The sequence below is a fragment of the Nelusetta ayraudi genome, unplaced genomic scaffold (assembly GCF_046127955.1).
Source record: "Nelusetta ayraudi isolate G7.1 ecotype Tasmania unplaced genomic scaffold, CSIRO-AGI_Nayr_v1 ptg000074l, whole genome shotgun sequence".
NCBI classification, from domain to species: domain Eukaryota; kingdom Metazoa; phylum Chordata; class Actinopteri; order Tetraodontiformes; family Monacanthidae; genus Nelusetta; species Nelusetta ayraudi.
Window position 1 is genome coordinate 891579 of NW_027466124.1, and position 23956 is coordinate 915534.

A 23956-nucleotide genomic window follows, 5' to 3' on the forward strand; every position below is an offset into this window, starting at 1 on the left:
AGGGCGGAGCCAACGCTTGGCAGGGGGTGTGGTCACTCATTTGATTGAAAAGGGGAGCAAGCAAAAGACCCATAGAAGGTGGATTTCTCTCATTTTCTGCAAAGTTGACTAGAAAAATGTATTATTGTTGGAAAATATGAGCTACGTCACTTATTTTTCAAATTTTGGGACCTTTAAACTACACTGCGGATTACTCACAACGAATATTCATTTCAATAATGTCATCGTAACATTAATAACTTTAAAAGTTGAGGTGTCTAAGTAGGAAGTTAAAAGTTGATATTAATCACTGAAGGCTTTCGAGCTCAGAAACTCAAAGGTCAGACCAACACGAGTCGGTAGATCAGGTGTCCCACACTGGGACAGCAAGGTCCAAACTCCCAGCAGCCTCGGCTGAAAGCCCACACGAGCCCTCTCCACATGCTTCTCACCAATTTCCTGTCCCATTTTGGCTGTCGTCGTCAATTACACGTCAAAAAATGCCACCCCCCCCCCAAAAGAAAACCTAACAGAAGGATTTAGAGCTGAAGTTTCCTCCTGCATGTTGTAGAATCAGCATTTAAATGACATTGGGGTATAATAGCAAACAAACTAAGTTCTTGTCATTCATTGGCTCTTTTAAATACAGACTCTTTGCCACACCGCCACTCTTCCAACATTCAAACAATTCAATTAAGCGCTCCTCTCCTGCGGATCCAGGAGTAAGATGTGATCCCGCTTTCACGCTGCAACGTGACAAGTGTGAGATGCTGCTGACCCCCGTCTGTCACCCTCTCGTTCTGCCGGGGACCCTTTACGTGAAGGTCACAACCCAGCAGCTTTATTGGGCCCCTAAAGTCATCAGCGCACCGGTAGTGGATGAAGGCCCTCTAATGGAGTCAGTAATTGGTCCACTTGATCGGTTTATTAGCTGCTCGGGCTGTGGGAACAGCTTTGGCGTATAAAAGCAAAGTATACATCATTAGCGGCCAGGGCCAGAAGGGCTGCGGAGGCTGCGGCAGAGCCAGCAGAGCAACGTGACATGTTGGAGAAACCTTCAGAAAGGAGGAATTCTTTCCTCAGGCTGTGAGTTGCTGCTGAGTTTGACCTGCGTGTGTGTACTGCTTCACCCACTGATGCCTCGTTTGAGTTTGAACAAGCAAATTAATTTTTTTTTTTTTTTTTTCAAAATGTATCCTCGACAGTGAATGAACTGTTTACTTGCAAGGCATGCGTCACTTAATGTTCACGTTTTATAATCCATGTGACCATTACAGAGTTTTACAGACGTACAGATTTCCATTTAGTGGGCACTTATGATGGACTTGGATTTGTACTAAAAAAAATTAAAAAAAAACCTGAAGAGAATGTTAAAAGGCCTCCGTCCTGCTCCTACTGAACTCCAAAGCGTTGGCGCTCGGCAACGACAGCTTCCTTATTAACTTGTGTCTTCTGTCGCAGGTGCACGGCTGCCTGTCACCAGCGCAGGGGGACAAAAATCCCCAAACTTAAGCTGTCACCCGGATATATTGTGTCCTATTTGTTGTCTGCTGCTGGGGGTGCGGGGCAGGGCAGGGCGGGTGGGGGTGGGGGGTATGTGACAGGCCGTCAGGGGGGCTGTGTCGGTGAGGTGACCCCCGCAGCTGAGGAAGGCTTTGCTCTTTGGTCTTTTCTCCCCACAACTCCCATCACTCTCTGCCCGCTGACCCGTCCCCCTTAAAACACTTTTGGACGAGTGAAAGGTCCCGACTCTTTGCCCAGCAAGCGCCGGCAGAGATGTCAATCGCTGGCCATTTAACCTACTCGCTAACGTACCCCCTCCCACCCCACTCCCTCTCCGAAAAAAAAAAAAAAAGTTGATAGAAAAACAGATGATGATGCATGAAAAGACAGAAAATTAATTTGAGAATGTTTGTTCTTGATACATTGAGCTTGCAGGAGAGGAAACTGGTTCTGGATCAGTTGTCAACGACAGACAAGGGAAATAAGCGCATAAAAGCCCCGCCCCCCCCAACCCTCACCCGGAGACCCCTTTCTCCTGCTGACCACTGTTCGGAATTGCCCCCTCACCCCCCGTAACCTCCCCCATTGGGCCCTTTCACTGGGCGACAATGGCTGCTGGCGGCTGTGTTATTTGAGGCTCTAAAGATAAAGATCCTTCCAATCCGCCCGCCCCCGGGACAATGGCCTCCCCCGCTGAGAGCTTTCTTCCCCTCACCTCCCTAATGACAGGTTTCATCCTCTCGGACCGCGACCCCCCGGAGGAGCCGCGACTCCCGGGCCGGCCCACCGTCTTTCTGCCCGGTGAGTCGCTTCACCAACAGACCCGCCTCCGCCTCAATTATACACCAACAGACACTTTTAGTGGGGACCCTCCAAAAGTCTTTTCATTTGAAGCGATGCGACGTGCCAACAGTCGTCCACCGATCACTTTGCTTAATAACTTTTTGGCCGGGGTTTTTTTACGGGTCCTTCCCAATGCCCATGTTGTAAGACACAGAAAAGGGGAACAACTAAAATGACAAGTGGACAAATCAATCACAGCAGGCGGAAAACAACATATCGAGAAGCCAAATTAGAATAATCTCCAGCGCAAGTGCATCAAAACTATAAATGCAAATAACAAAGAACAAAAAAAGAAAAAAAAAAAGTTAGAGGACAGAAACAAAAAGAGAGGTTAAAGGACTCATGTGAAGACCTTGCTCAGAGTGTTAAACTGCCTCATCCCCCACTGTACATGAGGTGGGGAGGGTTTTTTTTTTTTTTTTATCACATCTTATCAGTCCTTATCCCCCCTCCCTCCACCACCACCTGCATTGTGTTGGACCAACAAGCAGGGGCCCTTTGATTGCAGCTCATGCTTGCTCGGCGGCTGTCAGAGTTGATGGTTGCATTAGCAGGATTCCACTGACACAATGAGGAGTTTAACATTCCGCCTGAATGTGTCACCAGATATGCGGCGATCACAGCGACAAGGTGTGATGTGTGAAGAAAAAGTAACCTTCCTCCATACGCAGAAGGTCCGGCTGTGTTTACGCACAAACAGCCGTGTCGGAGGTGAGGGGCGGACCTTGTTTTGTCTGAAAATACTTTCTTTTGTATTATTTATTTATTTATTCATTTCTTGGTGTTTTTTAGAAACACGGTAGAAGATTGTTGCACGTTGCCCTCCAGGAAGGATTCTGCCAAATCTCTCAAATGACCGTCTTAGTTTGATTTTAGTTTGCAAAAACACAGCTGGTTTTTAAGAGGAGCTGCTGTGAACTCTGGAAACCGAATGGTCTTTTCATACATTCCATTTTTTTTTTTTAAAAGGTATTTTCTGTTGAAATAAATTGGATCGACGTTGTTGCTGATCAGGTGACAGACAACTCTGCTAAATATCTGTAACATGCCGTCAGACTTAAAGAGTGACACTGCAGGCTCAGAGCCTCCACACGGCTTGTGGCTGCTGTGGCTTCTATTTTTTCTTCTTTTTTTTTTTTTTTCACAGGCTTCCCATCTCAAACCAGGTCATGACACTAATGGTCAACAAACGCTCACTTCAAGAGAGGAAAAACACTGAGACCGAGTCGGACATTCTTCTTTGACAGATGTAAAGCGCGTTAAAGGGAAACGCAAGTCATCACTTACTGGCTGTCACTTACTGGCCCTTCGGCTCTTCATTATTTGGACCCGCAACGGTCGGAGCCCGAGCTCCTCACAGGGGAAATCAGCCTCTCTGCTCCTATGCACCCGCATGTCTTGGTGATGATGATGCATCACCGCCGTAGAAGGGGAGAAAAGTATCGGACGGGGCGGCAATTAAGCCGTGTGAAAGCGTTGGCAAGGAAGTTTCTTGATGAATGCCTGGAATGAGACGTGAGAAAAGGAACTTTCAGTCGTGTGTTTGCTTCCCCTTGCAATTCGAGGAAAAAAAAAATCATATATATATATATGTATATATACATATACATATATATATATATTGAAAGAAACAGGGCAAAACTAAACCGGTTGTCTTGTCCCCAAACTAAAGGACTTGAAAATTGAGTTTTGGCGGGCACACTTTCACACACCATCAGCTAGCAAAGCTAACGGTCAGAACCAGAGCAACTGACCTCTCGCGTGCAGTTACGGTTGCTTACGTGAGACTCGGGAGCGGCCGTTAAAGGCAGAGGCTCAGCTAAGGGTCAGGTAAGGCCGCCTTCAGCTCTTTTCTGCAATTCAGGTTGAATCAGATGTCAAATTAAACATTTACAACCAGTGTACAACAATTCATCCAATGTTCTATTTATTTTTTTCTTGTATAACTTTTAATTTATCGAAAACATTTTTGCTCAAACATGATGAAGCACGATTCTGCTTCCGTCGCAACCAGATGGAAGCCGACTGGTGATGGAATACAAAGAATGACATTAAAAAAAAATCCAAATAAAGAAAATTGAATTAAAATCCTGAAGTCAGGGGGAGTTCCAGGTTAGGGTTCATTAAAATCTTGTGATATCATGATGCAGCTCTAATTGTTGCACTGACAATACAGTGAGAACATGAGGCATCTTGTCGTGCAACAAGGGAAATTCTTGTCATAATGTCGCTAGGAATTTGTATCAACACGTCCAAACTTTTAACAGAAAACAGATGCTGCTAATAAAACAGCTGTCAGATGATAAATGGGATGTTTCTGGCTTTATGTTTCCATGTGACTGGAATTAGAGCATGGCAGAGGGGCTATTTTCAGTCCTCGCTTTTTGCTAATTTTGAGATTAAAAAATGATGACATTTGCGTCAGCAGAAGCGATTTCCGTGAGACCTTTCAGCCACGTAACAATGCTGGGCACAAAACGTGTGAAAGGAGGCGCTGGTTTTGAAAGAGAAACAGGTTTTAAAGAGGTACTGAGCGGAGAAGACGGAGGGAGAGGAGCAGGGGGAGGTGGTGGAGGAGGGGCTGAGTGGCGGAGGGAGTGTTTGCAGCTTCCAGGCGCTGAAGCGGAGAGATGGCGAGAAAGGAAAAAAAAAATCCTCCAGCCACTGTGCAGCAGTTGACGTGAGGGCGACAGGGTGTGACAGGCTGGCCGATCGTTCACTTTCTCACACAAGGAGACACTCGGAGAAATTGCCCATCACGCAGATCAAATGTCAGGCTGACAAGAGGGAGCCGACAGGAAGGGTTAAAACCTGCGGCTGTATTTATGCTCACAAAACGGATTTTCTGACTCTATCGGCAGGTGGTGAAAAATCCTCCCCCCTTCTTTTTTTTTGCTGCTGGTGATTATCTTGGTGGCTAACAATATAGCATTAAAGGAACAGTGCGAAGGTTTGAGTCACACCTATTAGTCTGGGTCAGTAATCGAGCTTTCATGCAGAACCACAGTGAGGTCTGGAGATTGTGGAGATCCGCATGGCTCTGTGCTCGGACCGATCCTGTTAACAATTCTGCATTCTTCCCCGGGTGTTTGGCTAATGGTTTGCGGGAACTCTATGAATTTCTCTTGTCACACAGATGATATCCTGCTGTGTTCCAGTTAATAATAGGATCACAGCGTTGGTTCCACTCCGTGAGACCGATCTTCCAAAACATGCTTAAGGTCCAACAGAGCATCAGCGTTAGATGGAGGCTGTAAACAGAGAGATAAATAAGGCATTTTTTTTTGCAGCAAGGTTAATTAAGCCAGAGACACGGTTCAACTGGAGTCCAGGTTTTAAAGAATAAAAATCTGACAGTGTGAGTAAAATGGCTCTGACTTTGGGAAGATTCTTTGAGGGTCGACGGTCAGTTCACACGTCCAATCTGTATTGCTTTTGACAATTTGGACACCGAGCCTGAGGTGACGCTACTCTTCAAGGTGATGTCGTCCTTCAGATGCACATTATTGTAGCAGGAGTGGCTTCTTTGGGGTTGTTACACTATCTTGTTACAGTTTAAGACATGAAGCCGCACCGGTTAATGACTTGTGACGTAATGACGGCGTCAATTTCACGGTAGCGTGGTGACAAAAACTGCTGCAGCGCAGTGAAGAAGTTCAGTCATTGTCTGATAGGCGCAGTGTGTGTAGACTCTCTTTCACCTTGTTGTTATTTGTCTGTTTTTTCATTTTGGTGTCGCCCCCCCGCTGATACGGTTTCCATACACTTCACTGACAGACCTGATGGCCGCATCTCCACTGGTACTTCCCTGTCTCGCAGAGCCACGGATTCAATTTGACAAATTCTTACAACTACACACGCACACACACCACACTGCTCACCCACCCAGGGTTCCTCCCTGGGGGGTCACAGCGGCAGAGAGGGTGGGATTTCATGCTTGACCTTCCCCTCACAGCTCTGCGAGCCCCTTCAACTCCCGCCTTGATTCTCTTGACCTACTTGGTCAAACCGGAGCGAGCCACTTATAATACCTATGCCTCGGCCGGCCGGCAGACACACACACACACACGTCTCAGACACACACATCTGCCTCGCACATCTGCCGGCTGCCTGTTTTTTCTTCGCTTGGCCCGACCCGGACCGGCCCGGGCCGACTAGAGAGGGAGGCTTTAATCCTAAATATTGTTTTTTGACCGCTCACCCAATTCTGGGAAAAATGAATCGCCCGCCTCAGACAATCCGTTTGTTTAATTTTTTAATCCGAATCTCATGCAGTCTGTTGTGTGTTTTTACACGCAACCATAGAATCCGGCGATTCGTTGGAGCTTCTTCCCACTCGGTGACGTCGAGGCCGTGTCGTGCTCGGCGGTGGGTGTCATGGGAACCCAGCAGCAGTTTGTTTTTGCAGAAAATTTAGACGAGATGATAACTCGATCCCCGATGTTTGTTCATCGTACGCATTTCCTGTGGCGACGCGCTACTGGTTCCGCCGTCACACGTTGTCGGTGCCAAGTTCTGGGGATTCCCCCTCGGTCTTCCGCATCCTTTCTCACACGCTCCAACACCACCGGCGGGGGTGAGGGTACCGGTATCCCCTCCCATCCCCGTTCCTCCTCGGTAAGCACCACTTAAGGCCTCCTGTCTCACACTGCAGCCCTGCCGGTAGTTGGGCTGGGCATTTTCCCCTCAGATGAGCACAAACAAAGGCGGTGGATGTGCGGCAGCGAGGGGAAGGAGGAGGCGGTGGTGCGAGGGCGAGAGAGGGGCCAAAGAGGCGGTTGGCGTGTTTGGTAAACAGCGAGAGAGCCGCAGGGAGCGGCCGCTCCGGCGCAGAGCCGGAGAGGTTGACAGCACGGATGATTCACGGAGGGACGAGTGACTCGGAAGGGCGGTTAAAAGCTGAGCAAAGGAAAATAGGACGGGATGGGGGGGCGGGGGGGTAGAAACACCCACAGATTGGCCGATCACAAAAGGTGACACACCTGGCAAACACACACACACACACACACACACACATACACCTGCAGGCCCTCGTCCAACATGCTCAGAAATGTTGCAGGTCGTCCTTCGGTTGTGTTCGCCGTGTTGAGGGTCAGAAACTTCTCTCACACTTTGGCTCGTTCCTGTTCTTTGTCTGTCATCGCGGTGACGCCAGGTTCTGCTCACCTGTTCAGCACAGTCACGAGTGCACAAGTCAGACAGGAAGGGGGAGGGGAGCGGTTCACTCCTCGGCTACTTCTGTCTCGAAGAAACGCTGAGAGTAAGATGAGTTGTTTTCCAACCAACTAAACCAGCAACCATTCAAATTGGTTGGGAACTCATTTTGTGAGCGGTGGAGCTTCCATAAAATGTTGAGATTTTGAGCAAACTTACTTTCTTTTTGTCCTTCTTGTAGGTCATCAGCTGTTCTGAGACACAAACAGCAGACAGAAACATCTCGGTTATTTACAAATTCTTTGCTTGTTTGTTTTACACAGTTTGTTTTTTTTTATTTCTCAAAATGTCACTGTCTCCATGCGATTTTAATGCTACATTCCTCAAAAAGCACATGGAGAGGCTCTGAGGAAACTCACTAATTGTTGTCTGCGTTGATCAGCTACTTATCGTCCTTAGAGGCGCCACCCGCCGCCTTGACAAAAACACACTCCAGCATCGTGTGCGACACCCTTTAAGCTCTTACGTGTCGCCTCGAGCTTTGCCCCTCTTCTTTTTCTTCTTCTTCTTTTTTTTTCGAAGACGCAGAAGATGACAAAGTCCTCATACTGAAGGCCACACACTCCCAGTTGACCTAGCTCTTCCCCCTGACCCCGTTGTTTTATTTGAGCCCTAATAACTCTCCTAATTAAAGCCCCTTCCTATTATTTTTCTTTCCTCCACTCCGCTGTAAAAGGCCTGGGTTTCAAAGCGCTAATAAAATAAACTGGAGGGGGCCCATCTCTTTATTTGTATGTGTGAGAAGAAAGTGTGGGAGAGAGAGAGAGAGAGAGGGGAAGGGGAGTGGTGGGTTGGTGGGGGTGTGGGGGTGTGGTCTTAGGTTCAGAGGGGGGTAAGAGAAACAGAGGTCAGTGGAAACAAAGGAGCCGGGGACCCCGGGGTCAAGCCGCCTGGTGTCCACAGTCACCGGGCCGGCCTTGTGTTGGGGGGGCGGGCAATGGTCCCGCTTGTATAATCGCCGGGGTACGTTTTGTCCGCGAGTGTGGGACGGAATATATCATGGCACCGCTGACAACCAGGACAATAGATCACGTTTTTGGTGGAAGTCCGAGCGGCGCTCCCGACTCGGCCGGTACATCTGGAAGATTAACCCGGCGTTTACTGGCCCTCGCATATGGCCGACCCCCGTGACCTCTGGCCGTGGCTTCAACAATATCGCTTATAGGTTCATATAGGACGGGCCTATAGAGGTGGCATCAATGAATCACCCGCTTACAAGGGAATGGGATGCAGCCGGCCGGCGCAACAAAAAAAAAAAAAAGGGAAAAAAAAAGTGCCGCGTGTTGTCGGAGAGATTAGCAGCAGCTGACTGTTGGAAAAAGAGAGGAAGAGAAATTGGAGTTTCGAGATTGTTGGTCTGAGAGTTTTTGATTCCAAGAAGAAGCGGGGTTATTCTGCATTCTGTTGCCCACTTGAATGAGACAAATCATCATCGGGTCAGTGTCTGACCAGTCATTCTCTGGTTCTTTCTGAAAGAGCCCCATGAAGCCCATCAGACCAGTAGACCAGTAGAAGTACAAAAAAAGTATCAAATTATGAATATTATTTCAATATATATATACATATAGTTGATGAATAAAATAAATTAAAAAATAAATAAATCATAATAATAATAATAATAAATAAATAAAAACTAGAACTATAAAAATGCTGATTGACTTTATTTGGTCCAAAGAAGAATTAACTTCTCTGAAAACAACACAAAGGTAAAATTTCAATTCAATTTCAAATCTCGGCCAGCAAACACATTTGCCTGTGCGTTCCCTGACTTCTTCCAATAATCAGCCGTCTCATCAAACATATTTTGCTTTAAAGCAACTGAGGACCTTTTGTGTGTTTTAATTGTTAAGAGGCCACGGCTGATGGGAAACACATCGTCCATGACCATTTTCTCATGTGATCTTTGGTGCAGCAGGTGCAAACCGACACCACCGCCTGCAGCATAAAAACCTGGTGCCAATCATTTTTATGTTTTTTTATTCGTTTTATGATATTCGAAGCTCGGCCCGTAAACGCACTCAATCTCTGTTAACGCCGCCTTTGGCTTTATGATGACAAACACACGCGTTCAGAGTGGAGCTTTTTACGACGGTGGCGGGATCTGATGCTGCAGCCGCAGTGAAAGCAGCTGCGTGAATATCATGTGTTGGACGGATGCGTCGGCAGCGCCGGCTGTCATTCAAAAAAAAAAAAAAAAAAAAATCCCCACAAATATCCTCAAGGCTGGTGTTTGAATAACTTACAACCCCTCCATTGAAAACACCGGCGGTGAGTAATACCCCAGAGGAGTGGCGGGAACACACCGCAGCCGCACGCTAATAGGCTCCAGGCCGCAAGCGAGATGTAAACATCATCACATAAGCCGTCCAGGACTCCGGGGGGCACCGTGCATGTGATCCAAGGCGGAGCGTGAAGGGAGGTAGAGAAAGTCATGTGTCAGGGTTCAGCCACGAAAAGGCCGGCGCCCCGCAGAGGCTGCCGGGAGAGTTGGGATTTTGGGAATGCCACAGGGTGGGAATTTCATCGAGCTCGGCCACACGTGAAAAGGTGCTTCCAAGGGTCGTTGACCGAAGGTTTCCACCAGGTCGCACTGAGTTTAGGGAGAGAGAAACAGGCTGAAGGTGACGCTGCTTGACGACATCTTGCAGACACCATTTGTTAAATTGTCTTTGTTTGGTTTTTTTGATCAATTGATTCCGTGGTCAACGTACTTCCTGTTTGGGATAAAGAGGTGGGAGGAAAGCTGAGAGAGCGAGAAGCAACTGCTGCTGCAAGGTGCTATCTAAGCCAGCGGCTAATGCTAGTGTCACGGGCGTTGATACTGCTAAAGCAAACAGTTCAAGCAGAAGAAACTAAATCCAGTGGCCTTTTTGGTGGACAGCATATTTTCACTCTGACTTCCAACTCTGGCTAACTTAAGGTAAGCTTTGTGGTGGCAAAAATGACAATTTAAAAAAGTATAAATAAATATAAAGTCTGGACTCGTCTGTTTGAACGGTTTGTCCAACCAAACACCGACTTTTATCACCCCTCTCCAAAGTAGGCTCCTTGCTAGACAAAGCAGTGAATGTTCTCAGCGGCGAGCCAACGCTAGGCTAAATGAGGAGGCTAACCAGGCTAACCGGGCTGACCGGTCAAAACGTGCAGACGGAATCACAGCGCAGGAGACAACATGAGTCACAGATGAGTGGAGATGAAGGGGTGGTGATCAAGAGGGGGGCAGTGAGGGAGTGGGTGAGTGAGGAGGGAAGATCAGAGGTTGGAGGGGGGGCAGCGGGAGGGGGATTAAAAAAAAGAGGGACTGATAGGAAAGTTGATAAAGAAGAAGATAGAGAGAGAGAGAGAGAGAGAGAGAGAGAGAGAGAGAGTCTTATCTGTGGCCCATCTGTCTTGACATGCTGGCCTCTCTGGTTCATGGCCTGGAGAGGGGAAAGCGGGAGGGTCGGGGGGGCTGTGTGACAGTAACGGAGTGTGCAGGGCGAAGGCCTCGCTCGGCCTGTGCACTCTGGCCTGGAAACCAGCCCAACCAGCCCCGTGCGTTGACTCCCCCCCCAGGGAAAAACTCTCATGACTTCCCGCCACCGCCATGTGACTGACTGATCGGAGCTGCAGGCCGGCTTCCGCTGATTTTCCTAATCTGAAGCTTTCTTCTGACTTTAACCATGATGACACGTCGAGCCCCAACAGCTATAAATGTGCCAATAATAATAAAACAAATCTATTTTATTTATTGCAGTGTGGATTCCAACTGGGCACAGTCTTTATATCAGAATTTACTTATATTAAAACTTTACAGCATTGGGGCAAAGTTTACACAACCTTTCTTTAGTATGGGAACCTGGTGACCAAACCCAGCTGCATCATTGTCTGGACTTGTCTAATCCACCCAGGACTCTGCATAAACAGCCACGAGCTGCAGGAACAAGTCTCAGGTTAACGACTGACCCGGAACTATTTTTGGTTAAAAAGTGTCTGCAGTAACCAATATGTTTCAGTTCATGAATACATTTTTTTAAAAGTAACATTTTATGTAAAAAAAAAAAAAAAAGAGAGAGAAAAAAAAGAAAAGAAAAAAAGAATAAAAAATTACCTTTTTGACTCCCAAATCAGATGAGAAGCACACACACACACACACACACACACACACACACACACACACACACACACACACACACACACACATATAAACTGTGCAATGCTAAACTTTGTTGTCCTCACTGAGAGGTCATTTTATCTCAGGAGTTCCTCCTCACAGCCATAATCAGCACATAAGCCTCCTCATTTGCACCTAATCTGCCTTTAAGTCCTCATTCTTGGTGTCAAAGCCCCTCTTGCCACCTTGAAGTGTCTTCAGGTGCCTTGTGACAGAAACAACAACAACAAAATAAAATGAAAAAAAAAAAAAGTCACATATGCGCTGATGCCATAAAGGCTCTAAAAACAAACCAACAAACAGAAAAACTGCAGAATTAAAAACACCACCTCAGGTTCTGATTTGTAAGTGTTTTTCCAAGTGTCAGCTGCAGCTACTGTCGGTGTTGCTGTGCACCAAACCTCGGCCTGCGCGCACGTCTGACTGCGCTCGCACATCGTGCACACCTGGGAGATTTGCCATAATGAATACCTGATGTGGCGGGGCGCTTAATTCCGCCTATAAAATACCTCCCTTCCTTCTTCCTGTGGGCCCCGGCTGGTGTTTATCAAACGAGGTAACGTCCTGTCATGTGACCCCCCACCCCACCACCCGCCCACCCCTCCCTCTCAGCAACCCACCTGTGTGGACTTTTCACTTAATCCCCTCCACCACAACCCACCAACCCCCCCCCCCACTTTTCCTCTCCTTTTTCTCGCCTGTGTGCTTTGAATACTTAGACTACTGAGTGTAACTAATTCTCCCACACAAGGATATTGTCTCTTCTCCATCTCTGCCTTTGTCCTTCCCTTTCAAGCCGACTATTCACTCATTTCATTAGTTGGTGGTGAGGACGGCGAGAGGAGCGGGGGGAGGCATTCCAATTAAAAGGCTTTAATAGCCTCCTTCAGTTCAGCTCAAGCTTTTACAACACGCAGCCTGCGACGGGTTTATCTCCAGGGAAGAGCGGCCGCGGCCCCCGTTTCCGGATCCATATCTTTAAACATAAGCTTGCGACATTAGCAGGGCTTCACTTCTCCAGATAGTTCACAAGAAAAATGGTATTTCGCCCAGCTGCCACCACTACGGCGGCTCAGCCGTACAACCGAAGGAAGCCTGATGCAGCCACAATACACTTTTCTGTAGTAAAATGAAACACGCAGGCGTAAAATGAGACATTATTCCAGGTTCTGCTGAAGGAGTCGCCCAAGAGTCCCAAAGACTCAGGAGTCTCTCAAGTAGAAGCCACGTCGCCACCATGTTTTTTGCCTCCACATTATTAGCTCCTGCAGTTCCTCTGCCCCTCGCAAGGGGGCGACAGCGGTGATTTTGGGTACCAAAAATAGCCTGTGGCCAACCAGGCAGAAGTTTTATTTTGAGTTCATCAATTAATTTTTAATTTATTCAAAAATAATTTATTCCACTTAGAGCAGACGACCACTAGAGGCATAAATAGGGAGCCATTCTCTTCCCACTGTGATGTGTAAGATATCTGACCACATATTGCCAGAGAGTCTGTATTTCCTGACCAGCACGATAGCTGAATGCTGCCTCGCCTTGCTTGGTTCTTGTTCTTGGTAAACACAACAAACCCGTCCCATATGACCTCAGCGGTCTGGATGCCTCATAGGGAACCATTAGATCGAGCATACATTTTGGTCCGAGACCATTCAGTGCTTTACAAACCAGCAGTAAGATTGCTGGTTAGCACATGCGTGCACAGCGTGTTGACACGCTGCCTTTAAAAAAAAAACCCATCTGACGCAGATTCCGTCCTGGCCGAACGATCCATGGCGGCAGACGGGCCCCAGTCTGACTGCGTCCCAGTAAAAGAAACCAATTCTGCCTGCGACACCGGGTTCAGCGTGAGCGACAGTAAAGCTAATGACTGTTGTTTTAGGGAGGCTCTTAAAGACAACGTGTTTCACAGGCCGCCGTCTCCGCACACATGCTGCGTAGACCCTGCAGCTGACCGGCAGGGTGGGGGGGGCAGTGGGGAGGGGGTGCACCAGGTCCCCCGGGATGGACCAACCCCCTTTCTCAGACACACATTTGTCCGAGGCCTCCTCCTCCTCCTCCTCCTCCTCCTACGACTGCTACTCCTCCTTGCCGAGGGCTGCTGACCCTGCAACCAGCAGAGGTCAGCTGTGCAGCAGGAGAACCCTCAGTCAGGAGCCACTGCGTAAATCAGAGGCTGCTCATCGCGGGAACCCTGTCCGGCTCGGGGTCCCAGCCCAGGCCGGCACCATCTGTCTGGGGGCTCTGACGCAGGAGCGGCGCTGCCAAGGTGGGTTCCCACTGACCTGCCAGGGCCGCTGACTGGGGACTGATCCATCATCAACCGCAGAGGAGGAAGAGGAGGAAGAGGAGGAGGAGGAGGAGGTTGATATTGGACTGAGACAGATGTGATTCATCTGTGACACTGTCTCGGTGGGCTTGACGCAGCATCTCGTGTCAAATTAGAGTTAAACACGCGAAAAAGCACCAAGAAATTGGTGAATTGTCAACTTTCTATCCGCCAGATTGATAAACACTTGTTGAAAGTAAAGTTGGATAAAGTTCAACTTTATGTTTGGACACATCCGTGGAGATCTATCGGCCTCCTGAAAACAGACTCTTAGCCCGCTGTTTACAACCTGCAACTAAAAGTGATGCTTTGTTGGACCTTCGACGTGTTTGGAAGGAGGCAGAAAAAAGGTGGTCTCAGAGGGCGGAGCTAACGCCAAGCTGAGGGGTCTTGTCAATGAAGGTATGCACGCAGTTTGTGACATCACAAAGGGCTGATTTTTGATGAACTGTGAGCGCTATAGCTGAGATGAGAATTTTCTCACTTTTAGAGGATTCAATGTGAAACTTGGGACAAGCAGCTATTGTTTCCATGTGACCGCCCTTTATGTAAATATAATTTATAATATAAAAAATACTCATGTTTTTCATGTTTCTGATCTCAGAGTTGCCATCAGTTCACCAAACTCATTTTTGAGCTTTTTAGTTTCTTTAGTTTTGTGAAAAGCAAAAAAAATAAAAATAAAAATCTGAACATAAATTAACTGGGGCCTTTGACTGCATCACACCGAGTTGCAAAAAAAACTAAACTAAACTAAATAGTGTTTGCTCATCGACACAGTAAATTTTAAAAGAGTGACAACACCTGTTCATGTCCAATTTCTGAACAACGTTTGAAGACGCCTGGGGCTTTATTTTTAGAAACAACACATTTAGCCCTTTGTTTACAGCCTTCTGCTATGTTGGACCTTTCACCTTTGGAAGTGCAGGAAAAAAATGAGGAGGAGTGGCCACCTGGCTGAGGGTGTTGTCACTAACCTAGGAGAGATGTCCCTGTCCTCTGTGACATCACAAAGGGCAAACGTCTTTTAGCAAAAGAAGTAAAGTTTCCAGAGTTCACCGCCAGGACAAAGACGCAGTTCATTCTTAGACCAGCAGCAAAGAAAATTGGTGACATCTTGGTAATAAAGCACTTAAAACAGAGAAATTTCAAACCTGAAACAAACTTTTTTTCTATTTAAAACGATCTTCGCTGGAGGATAAACAACAACTTGATGTTGTTGCACTTATCAGGAAAAAAAAGAAAAAAAAAGAAGCGGGATTTGAGTCACTTTTGTCACATCCATTTAGCGGAGGCATAAACCCACATCCCAGAATCCCGTCGCCAAAGTGAAGGAGCCGCTCAGCTGTTGCACTTGCAAATCCCACCTCTGGCCAAAACAAGTCACAATTCATTAGGGCGACCTGGCCGACCCTGTTATTTAGCTGTCCCACCGCCGCTCACTAAATAGGTGATGTACTACCCGCTCATGTAAAACCCTCCAACCCTCCACCACTTTTAAAGAGCAGGACAAGTCTCTGCACTCCACCTCATTGGCCTTTGACGACTTCATGTTTTGTTTTTTTCTGCCCACCCCCCGGCACCCCCACCTCAACCCCACTCTCCATCATAACAGCACCTGGAATTGTGAGGCGTAAATCTTCTCGGCAGAGACAGTCTGCGGCTCCTGGGGCAGTGCAGCCGGGCCCCCACCGCAGCGGCTTCGCCTCTCCTGCCCCCCTCAGGCCTTCGGCGTCTTTAATGGGCCGAGCCGGGGTCATAAAGTGGTTGCCGCGCTGTTTTTCCTTTAACCAAACCAGTGACACCAGTTGTTCCCTCTGCTCACCGGGGGCCTTTTGTGAGGGCCTGACAGGCCGGCGCTGGACAGACGGACGGACAGACGGACGGACGGACAGAGGGCAGAAGTCGACAGGCGTTACCTTTGGAGGAGACGCCACATTCCACCGCAGGCTCGTTGTCATTTATGAGCCAACAAAGAACTCTGAATAGCTTTTGAAAAGCCCCGCGCCTGCGTAGCACCTCACAAAAATATAGAGTCAAGTCTGGGCTTAAAAGTGAGATTGTTGAAGGTGTCCTCCAAATCTGGACAGTCACATTCGTCCTCTGCTGCTGCGGTGTTGTTACACATTACCCGACACGCAGTGTTTTGCCCTGTTGCCCTCCAGCAGCAGGAGGTGCAGAGGAATCGAGAGCCTTACAAACAGACCTGAAAACCGTTTGTATCCCCGGGGCCACAAGAGCGCCGAACCAAAATCATCATTATGTAACCTCACACCTCTTCCACCACTTGTGCAATACAATAATGCTTGATACAGGTGATGTGGAAAAGACAATGACTTTGTATCATTTCCTTGTATTTATTTCTGCACACTTAGCTTTAACTTGCACAGCGTACAGATGGAGCGGTTTCAGTGTAAGTGCAGCGACAGGGAACTCTCTCTCTGTTCTATTTCTACGATGTTGGCCCATCATTGTCAAAAGCCGGGGGAATGATTTTTGGCCATCATCAGCTTTGAGGGGAGGACGGGGAGACCTTCACAGTGACACACACAGATACACACACACACACACACACACACACACACACACACACACACACACACACACACACACACACACACACACACACAACCCAAGGACATAAATAGAAGCCCACCCACAGGCTCATGTAAACTGGCAGTGAGGAGGTGCGTCACTCTCAGAAGACACGCAACTCCTGAACATTCTGGAGTTCCAGCCTCTACTGGTGCTGTTTACTTATGCCGATGAAAACTTTTTTTTTTTAATTGTTATTCCCTCACTATTATGTAAAACATTTGACATTGATGTCTCTATTAACATTTGTTTTCTACCTAATTAATCTATATTTAATTACAAGTTGTTAGCTGTACTATTTATTTACTCTTATATGACGTTTTTTTTTTTTAACGATTAAAGTCCGTCTGAAAGGAAAATAATGAAAAGGTGTAAATCCGCTTTCACGTGGGTCAATAGTTTGTCCACGATGTGTGCACAGACTGCCCCCCAGTGTAGTGAAAGAGTTACTACATCATTCCGAAGAAGAAGAATTTTACAACCACTTTTTGTTTACAAAAAGTAACGCAAATAATGCACCTATTTATAAAAAAAAAAAAAAAAAAAAAAACTATGAAAAAAGCACTGTAGAAGTCAAAAACATGCCTCTGCTCCTGGGGGACTCCAGGTGAGACAGGACCCCGATGCAGCAGGTAGATGATGGCATCATCCACCCCGACGCCAGGACGATAGGTGAACTGCAGCTGGTCCAGCATAGAGCTCACCAGTGTGCGGAGGTGGCCAAGGACGATCCTCTCCATGCTCTTCATGAGGTCAGAGGTCAGGGCAACAGCTCTGTAATGGCTTAGTTCACTAGGATGGTCTACCTTAGGAACCGGCACCACACAGGAAGTCTTGCTCAGGACCGGCACTGTCCTGGCTGAGGCTCACCTTGGACATGTACTGGACCACCTCACTGACCTGGTCCACACACTGCCTGAGCAACCTGGAGCTGATGGCATCCGGGCCTGCGGCTTTCCCCGCCTTTCTCCTCCTGACCTCCCTCCCCACTTGGTCCCTGGTGACCTTCAGGGTGAGGGTGAGTCCAAGAGTTGTGTTGGGTGGTGTTCAGAAGAGGCAAACACATACACATAAAGGTCGGCTGCAGAACTCTTCAAACGGTGATAAGCACAGGCTGATTCGGTCAGCTACACATTTGGAGACATTTTAATAATTTTCTGCACAAACTCAACAGTTATTTCTAAATTATTTTCAATAAACAGAACATGTGTTTCGAGGATTACTTTAATAAAAAAAAAAGGTAGAGTTCAAACAAAACAAGGTTTTCAAACAAATAAATACACCATTTATTCCTCTTCCATCGTAAAGTGACGGAGAGCTCGTGCAGTGGCGGTTATGTGAAGATTGCTGGTGGAATTCGAGTCTGTATTCAACTCTTTAATGCCAACTGAATCTTCACAACTGTTAAATTGATAAAGTCTAGAAGAATTTAAAAAAATAAGATAATAATTAAAATCCACCATCAGACAGCAGGTAAAACTTCTTCAGCGTGCTGCCTTTCACTCTCCTCCAGCCTTTAGCTTCTCCTCCACTGTGTGATCCCCCTTGGAGCCGCCCATGCAGGGCGGGCTCTTGGCCAGTGTCGGGTTGCTCTCCCACTGCTCAGGAGTCTTTGCCTGGATGGACAGCGCGTGCACGCAGCTACTCAGCTCGTGTTTCAAAGCCTCATTGACCAGACGGTGGCGCTTGATCAGTGGCAGGCCCTCGAACTGGGAGCTGACCACCAGGACTCGGAAGTGGGACTCGGAGCCAGCCGGCACAGCATGCATGTGGCTCTCGTTCTGGACCTCCAGGTGTTGCGGCTTCAGGGAGTTGGTCAGTTTGGTTTTGATGGCCTTTTCGACAGGCCGGCTCGGGTCTGGGTCCATCATGGGCGCGTGGTGGGCCAGAGGACGGACAAGGGCTGCAGAGGTAGAAACGGGGCGAGCACGACGGAGGACACTGGGCAGCATCAGTGTGGCGGGAAACCTATGCAAAAAAAAAAGAGAGGCACTGCTCAAATCATTTCTAGACCTTTATCATCATCATTATTTGATCTAGCTGTTCACTATTAACATTTGCCTACCTTTGACACCGCGAGCATTTGGTTTAAAATTACGACATCTAGCGGCGGAATGATGTCACATACGGTCCCTTTAATTGGGGTGCACGGGGCACGAGCCGAAGTACTCGTCAAGAAATGAAATATTTGGTCAATGCTCGTTCGTACATTTCGAGTATAAGTTTGCTAATTGTGACAAATGACCGCGAAGATGGAAAACCCGAAACGGTTGTTATGTCGTGTTACTCAACCGCTGCGTTACATCATGCGGTCACAGACCGCTAACCCTACTTTGCACAACCTACGAACTACACGCGGGGAAACTGAGGAAGTGGCCCTTAAATGACGCCAATCCGAGCTGAAATGTTGCAGATCACCACAGTACGATCCGCGACGCCTCTCGGTGCCGCCGGACAAGGTGAAGTGACAGCTAGCATCACAAGTGTCATACTGTTAGAAAACTGCTAGCGTTAGCCGCTAGCCCTGACAGTAAATATCACCTCGCTGAACGGGACAACAATGTCACGTCGAGGCAAACACAAAAGCAACACGACGGTCTGAACTGGCACACGGGCACAGCATGACGCTGACCTCGACACGGGGTTAGTGTTAATAATCAGTCTGAAAACTTACCGTGGAGTCGCAGCCGACAGCCAGTGGAAGTTTGTTTGAAGACGAAGTCACGAGGGGCCAATCTCGGCTCCTGATTGGCTTACGCAGGAGTTACTTCTTCTACTACCGCTGATGCTTTAATCATTAAAGGCAATTGGCCTATGTTGCATTACTGCCACCCTCAGGATGCTCTTTTATCGTGCAACGACGCTCTCCTCAAAATACAGCAATTATAAATTCATGCAATGCAGTTTAGATTATAGTTTAAAAGGAATGATTGTACTGAAATTAACGTTTTATACAAAATTTTAAAAAAAAAAGTGGATTTGTTATAAATTTATGCAATACGTTTAGTTCTGGTATATAACATATGATTGGTTGATTATTAAAGTGAGGCTGTATAGGGAAATTCGTCTACTGATGCCAACAAATACTAGCATTTATTAGAGCCAGCCAAAAAGACACCAAATTGTTTCTGAGACTGAGTGAAAATATGCTACAATTGTCTCTCCTACTCTGGAGAAAAATGTAGGAATTGTTGCTCGAGATCTGGTAGTTGTTTGTCCTTTTCTTCTACTGTTCAGGGAAAAAGAGGTGAGCAGCATCCTGCGATGCCTTTCCAGACTCAAAATGACCAGAGGTATTGAGGACAGAAGAACAAAGAGGGTGCAGAAAAAACCAAAATGATACACGGCTAACACCAAGGGTGGAAGTTCTGCTAGATGATCCACCGTTCCTGGTGAAAATCCTCCAGCGTTGCCGAAAACAGCGCTGACTTCTTCTGCAGTCATTGACTTCACCTCTCTCACCGGCTCACCAAAAACAGCTGCCACTTTTGCCAAAACCGGTGCTGAGATGGGATCGAGGTACTCACTAGTTAGAACCTCTATTATTCTGTCTCTGATGACCATTTTAGAGGCCGAAGATGCCCCATTCTGGGCCGTAGCAAGGTCACACTCAGCCATGCTCAAAGTGGTGGCAAAGGTCACTTGAGCACCAATGGCCTCATATCCCCGGAGTGAATTGATGACCAACAGGACGCCGGGACACAGGCTGTGAGACCAGCAGAGAGACAGTGGTGGAAGCCGGACCGTCTCGGGTCCCGCCGGCTGAGTTTCAGCTCTCAGACAGTCCAGGCCGGGGCGGAGTCTGACCCTCCTCTGGTGCAGGAGCCTCAGTTTCAAGTAGCTTCTCTCCACGCAGTGGCCGTGCACTGCTGCTGGTGACAGAGGTGGTAGAGGCACAGTGACGGCTGAGTCCCAGGGTTCAGCTTCTGCTGTCGGTGCAGATGTGAGGTGAGCAGCCGCTGGCGTGAGTAGTGACACACAGGAAGACATGACGACAGACGGTGGAGGATCAATACAGTTCACTTTTCCACTGATATCCATGTAATGGTGTGGCCACGTTACTGATTACTGGTGTCTTGCACGATGGTTTTCTTTCAACTGAGCTGGGTTGGAGGAAAAAAAATGATATGACGCTGTAATCAAAAGCAGCAAATACTGAAAACTTTGAAGTTAAAGTTGACTTTTATGTTTATGTCTTCTTTTTCATGACTTCTCAAGGCCAAAACTGTGAGGAGGCGGAGCTTCAGGTATGACCATGTCTGTTCCATGAAAGAGAAGATGGGATGTAAATGAAAATCATAGCTTTCAAAAAAGAGAGAGAATTGTTCAAAACAAATGGATCTTAATGTTGCGATATAGAAGGGGCTATCAATGAAGGATCAGGCTTCACACCTTCAACATGACTCTTTTTGTACATTACAGATGTCACGGTCTCCAAGCTAACAGGCATAGCCAACAATCTTCGCCTTTGATCTGCACTGCCTTTATTAACCAGTCTCCCATGTTCCCCCGTTGCCACATTATCTGTTTTGCGTTGCACCAGTAATCCAGCGCCTGCCTCCCTGTTGTACTCCTTCGTTCCCCGGTTGACAACAGCCCGTCTCCGACCCTGCCTCCGTCTCGTCCTCGGACCGATTCCCCGGTAACGACCCTGCTCGGCTCTGACCAACACCGGCACCAACACCTGACAACAGAAGCTCTAATATAGCAAATTACTGCAATGAGCAAATAAAATGCAAAAAATTGATTTGTTAATCATTTTCCCCACTTGTTTATTCGTCATAATTCCTTGTTATTCACTGTGGTTCCAAAAGGCTCAGTTGCACAGTTCAGCGCAAACCTCATCCAAAAAAATTGAAAACTCTGATAATATAAGAAAAACAAATCTCATCACGCACGCGCGCACGCACGCACACACACACCTTTACATTGATGCTGTTACATTTAGGCTAACTATGATTTGTAACTGGAATTTAACATTGATGTATATACTTATACTTTATTGTTCATTTACAAAATACACAAAATCAGAGACAACATACATACATCGTTTTTTTTTTCATTTACACTTGATTTTTTTTTTTTATATTTATATATGTATTTATATGCTTTATTTTTTATTCATGGTTCCACAAACAGTGCCTATGCTTACAAACAATCAATTACAGGTTCTACAGCACGGTACAATGACAAAGGTGATAAATTCTTCGTTACGTTTAATTAATGGGCAATGCAATCTTATTGATAAAAGCTTCGGAGACTCAAACGCGCCGCTGTGTTGCTGCCGAGTCCTGTGTCGTTACGAAGCAGACAGCATCTTTTTTTTTTGTTGCTTTTCGTGGTAAAAGGCCGGCCGGCGTCTGACAATGTGCTCCGGTTCCCAGTAGCTTCAAAAACGAGCGGAAGAGACGAATGTCGAGAGGGAAGAAAAAAAAAAAAAAAAACACTTATTGCTTTGTTAACTTGTTGTTTTTTTTTTACCACTTTGTAACTTTTTACAATTTCTGTTGCTCACACGGCAACTTAAACCTACAAAAAGAAAAAACCCTGTGTCGTGAGCTGAGATACTCGTCTGGAGGAGACAGTTCAGACGTGAGACAGAGAGTCCCGACTGAGTTTCTGAGACAGCTTAGCACTTTAACAGCATTCCATGGTGGACAAACACGTGTTCTTGACATCTTTCTTATTTTCCTTGGAGATACCGGACAACGTCTATTCAAGGAGGACGGACGGCTGATGCCCCTTGTTTTTACCGTTTGTACAGAGGTGCATTTTTCTATGTCAGTGTGGGTGTGCTTTTAGGAGGAGATCTGCCCTCTGTTGTTGCTTTCTGACTTGTGACCGACTGGACACTGAGAGGATTCTTATTACTGTTTACTATGAGTTGTGAATTTTCTTCCCCGCCATTGATTTAGTCCAGATATTGTTGCCTTTGCGTGATTGAGAGCTGGAATCTGTCAGAGACACGAAGGTCAAATGGGTTAAAGAGTTCTCTTATCGTTGTAGACACTTTTATTTACACCTATTAATATCTAGAACACAAACCCAGTGGCGCATAACATGTAAACTCAGGCCGTGTACAAAATATTTGGCAATAATTAATAAGATGGCACACTCACGGGTGAAAAACTGGACGCCATAGTGTGAGTCGAGACTGGGGGTGAGTGGGTGGGGTCTCGGGGCTGGGGGTGTGTCTTCAACGCTCCTTTAATTTTATATTCTGTTTGGTTTTTGTGCTCTCGGGAGACGCGCGCCTGGCAATTGTGCATGTACACAACAGTGTACAATCAGTGCAATGGGTTGTCTATCAATTCAAACCGTCTACATATGGCTGCTATCCTACAAAAATGGCAGTTTGGGGCCAAAACATGTGTGTTTTGTGTGTTGTGTTTTGTTTGTTTTTTCAGTTTAAACACAAAGTCGCTGTCTGTCACCCTGGGACCTTTGCAGTGTGCAGTGTGCAGTGTGCAGTGTGCAGTGTGTGTGTGGGGGAGGATTGCAGTGATTTATCTGCACTGAAGAGTTTCACATATCTATTGTGCTTTGCTAATATTTCTTATGGGGTTTGGCGTTTCCCGCTACGCTATTAACATTAGTTTATCGCAGGCTGTGTTGAAACTGGTGAAGCGCTCAGCTGGCAAATCGGCGCCAGAACAGTGATTGCTGAGAGTGAAAAGGGCAAATGAGGCCAACGTCCTTGCAATATTGCACCAAGTTTTTACTTTTGCTCTAATGAAAAACACTCACATTATTATTATTATAATTGAAAACATTCAGGTCTTATGATTGGAGTCTAAATCTGCTGCTCCGGCACACAGTTGCGTCTGCACGAAAAAACTGTTCAAACTCACAGGGTCATTTTTTTGTTTTGTTTCACTTTTTTTTTTTCCTGTGCGGTCGTGTCCCTGTGTGTAACAGCATGATTGAGTTGGGCAGACGGCTGGAATACGTGAGATTACCGCAACGACTGCATGACAGGTCGACGAGGAACTCGGTTCGAAGCCACTTGTGCAAAGTGCAGCTGTGCACGTTGCAAACGTCTCAAATTGTCGTACAATTGGACACACACGCACACACTCCCCCGACAAACGCAAGAGAACAAAAGAAGAAGAAGAGACACACATACGGTTAGGGAAGGTTACCCAGAAGGCATTTCTCATAAGGTGAGGGGGCGGGACAGAGTGATGTGCTTGGTAGGTGCATTATTATTATTATTATTATTATCATTATTATTATTATTATTATTATTATTATTATTATTATCATTATTATTAATCATTATTATTATTATTCATTTAAAGGAAATACAATTCCCCCACTGAGATCTTGTGATGCATTAAAGG

At 46.8% G+C, this 23956-nt stretch overlaps 1 protein-coding gene across 1 annotated transcript; it reads right to left on the minus strand.

Moving 5' to 3' along the window:
• Nucleotides 1-17741: 17741 nt before the first annotated feature.
• bola1 (bolA family member 1) lies at nucleotides 17742-19443 on the minus strand. Its single transcript, XM_076043306.1, has 2 exons — nucleotides 19288-19443; nucleotides 17742-18581 (listed from the first exon to the last, which is right to left on the minus strand). Exon 2 carries the CDS (start codon nucleotides 18563-18565, stop codon nucleotides 18113-18115), a length of 453 nt encoding a protein of 150 aa, XP_075899421.1. The 5' UTR covers nucleotides 18566-18581; nucleotides 19288-19443; the 3' UTR covers nucleotides 17742-18112.
• Between the last annotated feature and the right edge of the window lie 4513 nt (nucleotides 19444-23956).

Excerpts from the sequence above, each read along its gene's own strand:
- bola1 (XM_076043306.1), bottom strand. The coding sequence starts at position 18,565 with ATGCTGCCCAGTGTCCTCCGTCGTGCTCGCCCCGTTTCTACCTCTGCA.